This window comes from Chrysemys picta, chromosome 1 (genome assembly GCF_011386835.1).
Source record: "Chrysemys picta bellii isolate R12L10 chromosome 1, ASM1138683v2, whole genome shotgun sequence".
Lineage (NCBI taxonomy): Eukaryota > Metazoa > Chordata > Testudines > Emydidae > Chrysemys > Chrysemys picta.
Window position 1 is genome coordinate 75,784,069 of NC_088791.1, and position 14,018 is coordinate 75,798,086.

At 41.6% G+C, this 14,018-nt stretch overlaps 1 protein-coding gene across 3 annotated transcripts in view; it reads left to right on the top strand.

Annotated features, from left to right (window-relative positions):
- TMTC2 (transmembrane O-mannosyltransferase targeting cadherins 2) overlaps positions 1 to 14,018 on the top strand; it is a 375,568-nt gene that overhangs the window by 231,362 nt on the left and 130,188 nt on the right. For all 3 annotated transcript variants that reach the window (XM_065559918.1, XM_042850889.2, XM_042850888.2), the window contains one exon: positions 1,308 to 1,422. In XM_065559918.1, coding sequence (XP_065415990.1) covers positions 1,308 to 1,422 — 115 coding nt within the window. The remainder of the gene's footprint in view (positions 1 to 1,307; positions 1,423 to 14,018) is intronic.

The following is a 14,018-nucleotide window of genomic DNA, read 5'->3' on the forward strand; positions in this document are numbered from 1 at the left end:
ATATACATAGAGTAAAAACTAAAACTTAAGGGAGAGTAGGGGGAATATTTTAGCACATACGTTTTGTTAGAGAATGATAGTGCATTTGCAGCTTTAGTAGTTCTAGTTACTTAGGAGATAAATAAGATTTATTGTGTTAATGCTCTTTAAATGAAATTCTAAGCAAAAATGAAATAACATAAAGGAGAGAGTCTCCCTTCTCAGAGAAATATCCATTTTGTTTTGGCACCTGTATAAAAAGCTATATGTGCAATTGGGGAGACAGCAATTGTGGTTTTGTTTTCATGGATGCCTTTAGATTTTCTTCCTTCTGTGGTTCACAGTAGTGATGTTATGTATACTGCTGCTAAGTTTATTCTGCTGAGAGGAAAATGCTGTGTTTGCTGCTGTTTTCATCTTTGGCTGGGTACTTTTGCAGCAGACCTCAACAGCTTGACATCAATGTACTTTATTTTTTAAAAAAAAGTATCTGCAATAATTACTAGTTTCTTTATTTGTGCTATGTGAAAACTGTATTGCAATATTGGCTATGAAAGATGCCTATAGTACCAGAATTAGTTGTACTGCTTAGGTTTCAGACGTGCTAAGTGAAATATTGTTGGTGGGGGTAGCCACATTTCCAAATGACTGTCTGCAGAGCTTCAAATCCATTTTACTTCAAAATATTTTAGGATGGGATATAATAGCCCATTGTATAGTGTAAAATTTTGTGAAGTAAAGAACCACATGCTCCTTTTAACTAGAAAATACTTTTAACCAATCTGTGTAGCGTGTTAGAATCATATTGCATGCCTCTGATCTTGTTAGTTGCCTAACCCGAACTTCAATTGCTGTGTCATTTATCAGCTTTCATATTCCAGGGAGATCTGTGTTTATTTGGGGAGATTCCTTGTGGCTTTAGGGTAGATAAGTATACAACAAGCTTCAATCATGAAGGCCCCCTGGCCATACACATAAACTGGGAGGGTTATTATTTTAGGATGATTTCATATAAAATGTCCCTTGTCCTCCAGTAGAGCAAGCCCTTTTAGTAAAGATTTGTGATACAATGTATTTTTAAACATCATCTTTCTTCAAATGTGACAATTATACCGAATTTATGAAGATCATTGCTATTGAACTTAAGTCTCCCAGTAAGATGAAATGATAGAGTAACGGAAAGAAATTCTTACACACACGCACGCATGCACGCACACAAAGATTCTCTGTGGGTTTTCTCTCCCTATGGAACTTCCTGATGTTCAAACACTATGGCATGTATAATTCGATTGTAACTGTTTCTGAATACTGCTTTCTCCTCTTGGCAGCATGGGGTAACCTTGGAAATGTTCTCAAGAGCCAGAGCAAGATTTCTGAAGCTGAAAGCGCCTATAGAAATGCCTTGTACTACCGCAGCAACATGGCTGATATGCTTTATAATTTGTAAGTATGCATGGCTTTTCCTGGGTTGGTTCATCTGTGAAACCTGCTGTGAATGGGGCTATTGATTGAGTTGTTGGAATTGGAGATGATGTTAGCTGTTGCTTTTTTGTAATCCTTTTAATTAATCTTGCTCCTTAAACTATGGGTGGAGAGGGCCACTTTTTGATTTCATCCATATTCTCAGATATCCAGGTATTGGTGCTTCTATTTAAAGGGAGCAAGTATAGAAACTGTAGATCCATGTAGTCTAAACTCATGGCTCTGGTCTGAAGAAAAATATACAAATCTGTGCTCACTGGAAATCCACTGAGCAAAGTTCTGATATTCAAGTCAGTAATGTCAGCAGCATATCCAAATTTCTGATCTCCACTAAAATATAAACACACTGATCCACACTTGTGGGCAGGGGCGGCTCTATGTATTTTGCCGCCCCAAGCACAGCAGTCAAGTGGCTTTTGGCGGCATGCCTGCGGGAGGTCCGCCAGTCCCGCGGCTTCAGTGTACCTGCCGCCAAATTGCCGCCGAAGCCGCGGGACTGGCAGACCTCCCGCAGCATGCCGCCGAAGGCTCCCTGACTGCCGCCCCCACAGCGACCGGCAGGCCGCCCCCCGCGGCTTGCCGCCCCAGGCACGCGCTTGGTGCGCTGGTGCCTGGAGTCGCCCCTGCTCATGGGGTCTTTTTTTGTTTGTTTGGGTTTTCATTTTTCTTTTTTTTTTAAATATTGCTATGAGGTCATGTAGCGATGCGGGATTCACTCCTGCAGTGCCTCCTGTTGGTCATCTCAGGAATTAGCTTGTTTCCAGCCTTGGAGCGCTCTCTGCAGGCCGGTGTCCCGCTGCTGCTTGGCCCCCGTGTCCCTCCCGGACCCAGTGCCCTGTTGTCTGGGGTGCTGCCCCCTGGCAGGAACCCCTTTCTCGCAGGGCCTCTCCAATCTGGGGAACCCCCAACCCTCTAATCCCCACCTTGCCTCCGTCATGGGCTACTGCCAGTCACCATCTAGCCCTTGCTCACTGGGGCAGACTGCAGTGTAAAAGCCACTCATCATAGGCAAGGTTGGGTTTGGACCTGCTGCCTCTGCCTGCCCGTGGGCTGCCCTCTGCAACCCCCAGTACCCGTTGGCCTTCGGCTAGGCCACAGCCTCGGGCTTTCCAGACTGGAGCTTCCCCAGCTCCTTTGCCTTTCCCCAGCCCTGCTCCGCTCAGGTCCCAGCAGCTAGGTCCATCTCCCTCTACAGTTAGAAAGAGACTTCTCCTGGGCCTCTGGCTCACAGACTTTTATAGGCACCAGCTGGGCCTGATTGGGGCATAGCCCAGCTGTGGCTACTTCCCCAATCAGCCTAGCATTTCCCTGCCACTCCATGGCTGTTTTAAGCCCTTCAGGACAGGAGTAGGGTAACCATCCCGCTACAGGTCAAGATCTGGACATTGTCTAGTATAAACCAACGATATCTGGTCAGAGTCTGAGGAGTCTGCTATGTCAAAGTAGCTGAGTATTTTTTTGTCCTTACATGATTGATATGGATAGCAGCACATACATGCAGAAAGGTCCCTGATTCCAATTTGTATGTGTTGGTACATGTGTGGGAGAATAAATAAAATGAAAAGTTGAATGACAGCAATATGGCAGAGAGGTTATTTCTGACTCATTAATCCTTTTAGATAATAAACAGCCTCACCATAGTACACGCTTATTAGGTAACATCTTGAGCAACTGAAGTGTGATCATACTATGTAACGTGACACTGAAAATATGGCATTGTGGAGGTTCTGTGTTTGAGTCTCATGTACTTCCAGCTAAAATTTGCTTAGTACACAAGCTTATTTATTTTCTTTAAAAACTGCCAATGTATCCTGCTATCTCAAAGTCAAGCTGAATATTGTCTTGTGTGTCATCACCTACAATACTGAAGGTCAGTTATCCAGTTTCACTGTGTGTGAGGTAGATCGGAATCCAGCTAATGCCATTGACTACATAGCATGAACAGGAGTGAAAAAATAATAATAACTTGTGTGATAGTCCCAGGCCAGTTGGCTACAGCAGAATAGCAGAAGGCAGATATACTCGCCACTGGATTAACAGTTTTCTGTTCCCTGACTGACCAGAGCAGGGGCTGCTCCAGGCTAATGAGAACACCTGACTCCAATTAACCTGCAGAGTCAGGTGAGGCCATTAAGCTAATGTGACCACATGACTCTAATTAAGGCCCCGCTGATACTATAAAAAGGGCTCACTCCAGTCAAGCAGAGGAGAGCCAGGGAGCCAGAGGAGAGGAAGTGCGGCTGAAGGGCTGGTTAATGAAGACACCCTCAAGTTATTGATAAGGGAGCCCTAAGGTGAGGGTGAAGAAGGGAGAAGCAGGAGAGCTGTGGGGAAGTGACCCAGGTAAATGTAGCAACTCTGGCAGTGAAAGGTTGGCTGCCAACAGCTGCTACCAATAGGGTCCCTGGGCCGGAACCCGGAGTAGAGGGCGGGCCTGGGTTCCCCCCAACCCACCACTACAGGAACACTTCCTGGGAGAGGAAGTCAGTCCCCTGTCAGGACAGGAGGCTAAACTGTTCTAAAACAAGCCCCTAGGGACAACAGAGACTGTGGGAGTTCTCTCACCAACCTCCTTGCTGGCCTATGAGGAAAAGGGCTCAGTAGACTGTAACCCTGGCCCTAGAGAGAGAAGGGCTACGTGGAGAGTCACAGTGAGCCACTGACGCTAGCATATACCGCCTAGAAGCGCAGGACCCACGGGGGCAAGGACAGAGCTCTACCACACTTGTTTAAATCAGAAAAATAGGTAGGTGAGAACAAGAATACACACAAGAAGCAAATCTGAATAAGGAGTTCCTTTTTGTACAAAAGCATTGTTCTGACTATAACTGTACTTTAAAAAAAAAACATTTACAAAGCTCAGTAATCTCATTCCCACAAAATTCTAGTCCATTGATTCACTAAAAGTAAACTTGCCAATTGCCAGGATAAATACAATGGAAATTTAGCTCCACTTTTTCAAAATAGGTTAGTGCGGTCCTGGTATTGCTATAATTTATGTACCAAAATTAAGCATGATTTTCTTCTAACTGTAGGCTGTTCATGTAATGTGGGTGGAGTTAAGGTTGCACAAGAGTTCTCAAAGGGTCATTTTCAGATGCTTCTAACTTTGTCCAGTATATGCCTTTTTGGCTGAAGCTTAGCATATTTGTTCTCAGCAAAAACAAGATTATTATTATTATTTTTTTTTTGGTGTGGATACAGGGAAAGAGTTTGAGCAAATATAGTTCACTCATTTTTAAGAAGAAGCAAATGGAAGAAAATATACCAGCCTTTCTTTTCACTTTTTAAGAAATAGCTCCTGCAGCTGACCAGGAGAAATTTGGCAAGGATGATGGTCCCTAACTTGCAGACATATCTTTTGGTGGTTGGGTGAAAACTGGTTTTGCTTTGATTGAATTATGATTTTTACAACCATATTTGTTCATGTGTACTGTTTTTCCTATTCAATCGACACTCTTCCAGCACAACATTGGTAGTGAACTACATGCATATGTAAGTTGAATAGAGATTTCCAGTGAGTAGATAGTTTCTTGGTATTCCATTGGATTGACGTGTGTAAGAAAGTAAACTGAAATTTCAGTTTTAATACATAGGACTATGCAAGTAGAAGAAGGAAAAGCTCATCTGGAGCACAGCCTTCTTTCATACAATGCCTATATGTGCAAGTGCAAGGCCACTAAGGCCAAAAAGTGAGGATTCTACCGCTGGTTAGCATATAATTACACACAAAGGAATCCCTTTTTGTCTGTATTTTCTTTTAAAAAGAAAACAAATAAAACCTATGCAATTCCATACAAAAATAACTTTTCATTAAAGTTAAAGACTGCAGAGGGAAGCATTAAAGTGGAATATAAAGCATGAACATTGCTGGACAAAGCAGGGGGTTGGACTAGATGACCTCTTGAGGTCCCTTCCAACTCTGATATTCTATGATTCTATGATTCTATGAATTCTTTCCCCTTTTGTGTGTGTGTTATGGTAGTCTTTGGTCACATAGTCTAATTTGTTAGACATCCACTTCATTCAGTGTGCAAGTTGGACCATGAATGAGGCACGAGTTCACAAACTGAACAATGAAGTTAAGCATAAATACTGAACAGCAGCCTCATTCCCTGAGTACATTCTGGTCATGAAATTAGTCAGGAACTTTATAGGGGAAATACTCTGTAGTCCTGTAATTGAAGGCTTTTGAGTACTTCCCCTTACAATAATAACGTTCTTTTAATGTAGCTTTTGATAGAGTTAAACTACAACCTGGCCATTACAGATTTCCAATGGATTATGAATGGAGGGAGTAGATTCAATACATTAAGTAAAACACCTTAACAGTGTGTCTGTATTTAAAATAATTTCATTTAAAAACATATTGCATAACCTGGCCATTATCTTTTTACAGGTTAAAACTGAAGGAATTTAGAAAAACGGCTTTCTAATAAAATACTATATTCTTGAGGCATAAAAGATAAAAATTTGCAGCTTCTGAAACTGTTATAATATTGCCATAGGCAGTAGCACTTTTGCAATCCACTGGGCAGAAGGGAAAGAAACCTCAAATTTCTAAAGCCTGTAACATTTCAGTATTACTTACACAAATTTACAAAACAGTAAAAAAGCGGAAACACATTTTATTAGATGAATATTATAGGCTGTGTCTTGGTAAATACCACTGCATGAGGCATCATACTTAAGAGAAATTTGTTCCTCACTAATTTAGAGTTTATAGTAATTATATCATCCTTATTCAAAGCCTTGCCTAATTCTGAGCGTGTCATTTGCTCTATGGAGTCTGCAATTGATTGAACAGCATAGTTATATAACCCTTGAATAATTTCAAAACTGTTAATGAACAGCTGACTACTTACTTTGAACATATAACAAGATATTCTTTTTTTATTACTACTTTTATGGAATTATATGGGAGTGAGCATGGAGCAAGGTGGGGAAATTAGTATCTGCTACCAGTCACATGTTGCAGAGCCCCAATTATTTCAATAAGTGAATAGAGCTTGCCAAATTTCAGTTTATTGGTTGGATATCTTCACTGTCCTACCCACCACTATATGATCCTTCATATTACTAGGAATACATTAGGTTGTGAGCACTCAAGTTTTACACCTGTAACCCTCCTCTCTTCCTTGGGTTACTGGGGAGCAGGCAACACTCACCTGTGTACCTGGGCGCCTGATGTTGTCAACATTAAAGGAGATTCTGAATATCCCACTGGCGATGATGGATAAGTGGGAATCCTCTATCCACCCCTCTGCTGCAGTCCCTTTACTCCTAAAGGAAGTTAAAATTGGCGATGTCTGCACCTGGCTGGCCCCTGTACACACTCAGTGGTGTGCCTTGGGAACCTCCAGGAATAAACCCCTTCAAATAGTAGTAATAATAACTTGTGGTATGGGTCTAACTGAAATACCAATTATAAGTAATATACATCCAATATACTAAAATTAGAGCTAACACACCTTTACTTAACAATTTAAGAAACAGTATAACAGACTAAGATTAAATGTCACTACTAATTTAAATCCACAGGGGCAGTTGAATAAAATCAATTAACAAATATAGTATACAATGATAAATGAAACTTCTGTAACTGGCATTTACGCTGCTACAATTCACCCCACCCTGCAGTAAACACTCCTTTGGATTTCAGAGTCCTAGAGGCTTGTGTGGTTGTGCTTGACGATCTGAAGCAGCAGACAGCACTCTGTTGGGTCCTGTGTATCAGTCCAGCCAAGGCAACAAGCTGCACAACCCTTCTGAAATTGGAGCTGGCGCCACCAAATGTCAGCTGCTCTGGGTCCTGGGTGGATGGGAAGATCACTCTGCCTCTCCTCAGACTCAGACTCTCTGCTGTGCCCCTTCCCTTGCGAGACCTTTCCCAAACAAGAGTGGGGGATACTCTCAGTTCCTTCACTGCAGGCCCACCTCAGTCAGCTCTAGGCACAGCAACAGTCTCCACCCTGGCTCCAGTGAAGCCACCAACAGCCTCTGAGGCTCCCTGCTCGATCAAAGCCTCTGCAGGCTCTCAGCAGCAGCTTCTGGCTTCCTAGAAGCAGCTCCTGGTATGGGCAGAGCTCCACAGCAGCAATCTGTCCTTTTCCCAAAAATGGAGTCCACTGCCTGCTCTCCCTGCATGAGGAAGTCTCTCCCCCTTTCCCCAAGGCATCATGGGAGTTGTAGTCCTCTAAGGCTAGATTGCAGCACACAAGCTTTTCCCTTGGAACACTCCCAAAAAAGTTCAAAGGCCCCTCTAGTAAAGGGTGCTTACACAGCCATAGTGAAGCAAATGTTGTTAGGGAGGGTTTTTATAAGAAAAATATATGTGAAAAATTCATAGGGTCAAATCCTAACCCCACTGAAGTAAATGGGAGTGTTGCCAGAGACTTCAATGGGACCAGGATTTCATCCATTTTGGCATTAATAGAGAATATATTACAATATAATACTTAATGAGGAGTGTTACCTTTCTAAAACACAAACCAAATACTCATCCTGAGAGAACCTCATATTTAAATTTTTCAATAAATCTTAGAGATAAATTCTCTACTGACTTGCATGCTGTATGCAGCCACATTGATTTCAGCTGGATTACTTGGGGTATAAATCAGCACAGAATTTAGCCCTTTTTTATAAACCAAGAATTTGTGATTTATTTTAACATTGGAATTATCAAGATAGCACTACGGGAAAAAATACTATTGTTTCTTCTCCCAAACTGTATAATATTCAGTAGAGCTAAGAGAAGAAACTCATTCTTTCTGGCTTTCCAGTCTTAGTTTTATTAATACAGTTTAAACCTCATGGTTTTTTCTGTTTGACTTTGCTACTCATTACTGACCAAAGCAGAATTGCATTACAGTCTACAAGACAGTTTTGTCTATGTAATTTCATTTGTGTCAGGGTTGAGTCATGGTTAGGGTACTCTGTAGGCATTTGTACTAGTAATTAGATATCAGCTTGAATATTTCAGCAGGTTTTCAATATATTCAGAAACTCTGACTTCTAAAACCTCTGTAAAATAGAAGTAGGTAATGAGTATTTAAATGCTGAGCCTTTTCAGTGAAGTTTATACCAATTAAACAGAAACATAACGTAAAGTACCATAGGTGAAATCCTGGCCCCATTAGATTCAATGATAAAACTCCCATTGACTTCAGTGGAGACATGTCTTAAAAGATCGAGGAGAACAATTTATTATACAAACAGTAGTCTGTTTTGTGTATTTTCTAGGTATCATTCTAAAAACTGAATTCCATAGGTTTTTAATTTCTGCTAATATTTGCTATTGTTATTCCTCTGTACCCCAACATCTTTTGGTTTTCAAATTTCTAAATTTTCTATTGGGAAATAAGACTACTGTACCCGAGTAAGTGAAATTTTAGTTTCTAAACTAGATGAACAAACATATCAAACAGGTTATTGAGAGAAAGCAGAACCCCGATAAGGAATGGAAGAAGGGATGGATCAGCAAGAAAAAGCTACCTCTTTGAGGTCAGAAAGTGTAGGGAAAAAGTGAGAACTTCCAAGCAGAGTTGGACCTTACAAAGGAAATTAAAACCAATAGTAAAAGGTTCTTTAGCCATATAAATAAATAGACAAGTAAAGAAGAAGTGGGGCAGGTAAAGTCTGAGGATGGAGTAGAGATTGAAGATAATCTAGGCATGTCCCAACAACCATACAAACACTTTGCCTTATCTTTTAATAAGGATAATGAGAAGCTTGCGGGGCAGTGGCAGGATGGCTAATGGGAACAAGGATCTGGAAGTAGAAATGTCCACATCCAAGGAAAGGCAGCCAAACTAAAACAGCTCAATGGAACCAAATTGGGGGGGGGGGGGCTGGATATTCTCCATCCAAGAATATTAAAGGAACCAGCGCATGAAATTGCAAGCCCAATAGCAAGGATTTTTAATTAATCTAAAAACGTGGGGTTTGTATCCTATGACTGGAGAATTGCAACAATGGTACTAGTATTTAAGAAGGGCGGGGGGGAAGAGATCAGGAAACGACAAGCCTGTTCGTTTGACCTCAGTTGTATGCAGGTCTTAGAACAAATTTTGAAAGAGAGAGTGGTTAAGGACGTAGAAGTAAATGGTAATTGGAATAAAATACAACGTGGTTTTCCGAAAGATAGATCATGCCAGACCAAATTGATCTCTTTCTTGAAGAAGAAAACTGATTTTCTAGACAAAGGAAATGCAGTAGAGCTAATCTATGTGGATTTCAGAAAAGCATTTGGTACAGCTCCACATGAAAAATTTTCAGTTAAATTGGAGAAGATGGGGATTAATACGATAATCAAAAGATGAGCAAGGAACTGGTTAAAGGGGAGACTGCAGTGGGTAATACTGAAAGGTGAACTGTCAGACTGGAGGGAGGTTACTAGTGGAGTTCCTCAGGGATCAGTCTTGGGACCAATCTAATTTAACAGTCTCATTAGTGACCTTGGCACAAAAAGTGAGAGTGCGCTAATAAAATTTGTGGATGACACAAAGTTGGGAGGTATTGCCAATACAGAGGAGGACCAGAATATCTTACAAGAAGATGTGGATGACCTTGAAAACTGGAGTAATAGAAAAGGGTTAAAATTTATTAGTGAATTTGGGGACTAACAAGAATTTTTGCTATAATCTGGGGACGTATCAGTTGGAGACGACAGAGGAGGAGAAAGACCTGGGTGTATTGTCGATCACAAGACAGCTATGAGCCGCCACCGTGATGCGGCCGTGAAAAGGCCTAATGCAATTCTAGGATGCATTAGGCAAGGTATTTCCAGGAGAGATAGCAAAGTGTTATTACCATTCTACAAGGCATTAGTGAGACTCCATTCAGAATACTGTGTGCAATTCTGGTTTCACACATTTAAGAAAGACCAATTCAAACTGGAAGAAGTGCAGAGAAGGCCTACTAGGATGGTCAGAGGAATGGAGAACCTACCTTATGAGAAAAGGGCATATTTAGTCTATCAAAATGAAGGCTATGGGGAGATAGTTGCTCTCTATAAATTAATTAGAGGGATAAACACCAGGGAGGGAGAGGATTTAAGGACCAATGTTGGTACAAGAACAGATGGCTATAAACTGACCATCAACAAGTTTAGGCTTGAAATTAGATGAAGGTTTCTAACCCTTAGAGGATTGAAGTTCTGGAACAGCCTTCCAAGGGGAATAGTAGGGGCAAAAAATCTAACTGGTTTTAAGATTGAGGTTGATAAATTTATGAAGGTAATAGTATGATGAGTTTTCCTACAATGGCATATGGCCAATCTGCCACTGCTATTAGCAGATATATCCAATGACCAGAGATGGGACACTAGATGGGGAGGGCTCTGAGTTTCTACAGAGAATTCTTTCCCCGGTGTCTGTGTGACGGGTTGGATCACAGAAACCCCCTTGGGAGCTGCCACCCGATGTGCAAAGACTACCCCTGCTCCGGTTTTCCCTGCCAGCTCAGGACTCCAGCACCCTGTCTTGCTGAGCCAGACACTCCCGTCTGGCTCCAACACAGACCCAGGGTCTGAATCACTTGTCCCAAAGCTGCAAGTTTACCTGAATAGTGTGCTTGTCTTTAGCACTCAGATGCCCAACTCCCAATGGGGTCTAAACCCAGACAAATCCGTTTTACCCTGCATAAAGCTTATGCAAGGCAAACTCATAAATTGTTCGCCCTCTATAACACTGATAGAGAGATATGCACAGTTGTTTGCTCCCCCAGCTATTAATACATACTCTGAGTAAATTACTAAATAAAAAGTGATTTTATTAAATACAGACAGTAGGATTTAAGTGGTTCAAAGTAGTAACAGACAGAACAAAGTAAGTCACCAAGCAAAATAAAATAAAATGCGCGAATCTATGCCTAATCAAACTGAATACAGATAATTTCCTCACCAGTTCCAGAGTGCTCCCTTTTACAGGCTAATCTCCTTTTAGCCTGGGTCCAGCAATCACTCACACCCCCTGTAGTTACTGTCCTTTGTTTCAGTCTCCTTCAAGTATCCTGGGGGGGTGGGGGTGGGGTGGAGAGGCTCCTTCTTTAGCCAGCTGAAGACAAAATGGAGGGGTCTCCCACAGGTTTAAGTAGACTCTCTCTTGTGGGTGGAGACCTCCCTCCTCTGCAAAGCCCAGCTCCAAGATGGAGTTTTGGAGTCACCTGGGCAAGTCACATGCCCCTGCATGACTCAGTCTTTGCATTGTCCACATGGCATCTTGCATGTCTCCAGGAAGACTTCTCATGTGGATTGGAGCATTCCAAGATGCATTGTTCCCTAAGTGTCTCCTGATCAGGTACTTAACCTGGCAAATTCCTTCCTAAAGAAGCTGACCAAATGCCTCACAAAGCTTACTTAGAAATCAGGCAAGCATACAGCCCATATTCTTAAGCTCGAGTAGAAAATGATATATACGTACAAATAGGATGAATAGATATAGTAGATCACAACCCTTACGGAGATATGTTACATGGCACAGGCAGCACAAAACATATTCCAGTTATGTCATACATACATTTATAAGCACCCCCTCCCCATAAAGCCTTATGGGGTACACTGTCACAGTCTGGCTACTGGATCTTGCTGACATGCTCAGAGTCTAACAGATCACCATATTTGGGATCAGGAAAGAATTTTCCCCCAGGTCAGATTGACAGAGACCTTGGAATTTTTTTGCCTGCCTCTGCAGCATGGTGCACAGGTCACTTGCTGGTTTAATTTGAAGTCTTTAAATCAGGGGTAGGCAACTTATGGCACGCGTGCCGAAGGTGGCACACAAGCTGATTTTCAGTGGCACTCACATGGTCCGCATCCTGGCCACCGGTCCAGGGGGCTCTGCATTTTAATTTAATTTTAAATCAAGCTTCTTAAACATTTTAAAAACCTTATTTACTTTACATACAACAATAGTTTAGTTATATATTATAGACTTATAGAAAGAGACCTTCTAAAAACATTTAAATGTATTACTGGCACGTGAAACCTTAAATTAGAGTGAATAAATGAAGACTCAGCACACCACTTCTGAAAGGTTGCCGACCCCTGCTTTAAATCATGATTTGAGGACGTCAGTAACTCAGCCAAAGACTATGGGCCTACTACAGGAGTGGATGGGTGAGGTTCTGTGGCCTGCGATGTACAGGAGGTCAGACTAGATGATCACAACAGTCCCTTCTGGCCCATCTAAAGTGTATGAGTCTGTGTGTTAACTTAGTGAAATATTCTAGGATTATCCACTTGCTGTATTTTTTTTAAAAAGACTGTCTTAAAATACTGCTGTGGGAGTCCTCTATGCTGAACTTTAACAACTGAAAAGCACTGAAAGCTACCTAACCTACTAATCAATGCTGAACTGTGTTTGAACCTGTACTGTATAGAGTTGGCACACTCACTGCGTATCCTCATGGAAACTAGATTCAGGGCTGTTTTTTCCTCTAGATAACACAAGTTCTCATGATTCAGGATGTGGGATAATAAGTTTAAATGTAGAAAAGGCTGTCACACTGACAGGTTCCTCTTTTCAAAAAAAAAAAATCAGATTTTTTTCAACACTGAGTGCAAACCTGTTAATAACCTATTTGGAATGGAACAGTGCTTTGCCTGCCAGCTCTTCATGTGTAGAAAACCACAATTTAAATGTGTCTCTTAAAGTAATCACAGAAGTTGTCTATATAAAGTCTCATTGCATTAAGACATTAGCTCTCACTTCTATGGAAGAACAACACTGTATTGCTGCAATATATAATTCTGTTCCAGCGGCCTTTCATGAGACCTATATGTTTTTCTCTTCTGTATGGGACAGTAATTTTCACAAGTAACACTGAGAACCAGAACATATTTAATGACCTAACCATTCAGCTACACGTTTCAGTCTTTGAAATGAAAGCTTCTGTTTAACAGTACCCGCCCTGGAGCTTTAGCCACAGTCTATTTAAACTTAATTTACCAAATGCCTCCCTCAGTGTGGGTCCTATCCAGCACACAAGTTATGTGGCCTGCTGGGGCACACAAACTGCTCACATATCCGCTCTCTTTATTCAGGGGAAGGTCGGCCCAATGCACAAAGACCAAAAATCAATATGACCATCCACAGCATCAGGAGGAGTAAAAAAGGGCAAAAAGAGTAAAAAGCTTTGGCTTCAGCAGGGTGGGGGCCCACTCCTTAGTTTCCACCCCGGGCCCCAGCAAGTCTAATGCCAGCCCTGTCTGCCCCCTTTTTGTCCACTTATCCGCACTCTCCAAGCGAACATCAGATAAGTAGCATTTGCTCTACGTGGCTGAAGTCACAATGTGGAGGGGAGAAAGGAGTGGGATCTGTGAAAATCTAACTCTCTGAGTAGTCCAGTTTGAAATCAATGGGACGACATATAAACAATGGAGATACAATGGAACAAGAGTAAAGGTGGCAGAATCAGGCTGCACCAAATAAGTGTCTATTAACAAGCAAAGAGGCTCCAAATCAGTGTCTTAGAATAGCAATCAGTATACAAGAGAGATCAAGCTCATTTGATAATGTATCAAGATACTGTTAGACTGAAAAGCGTAATGAGTATTC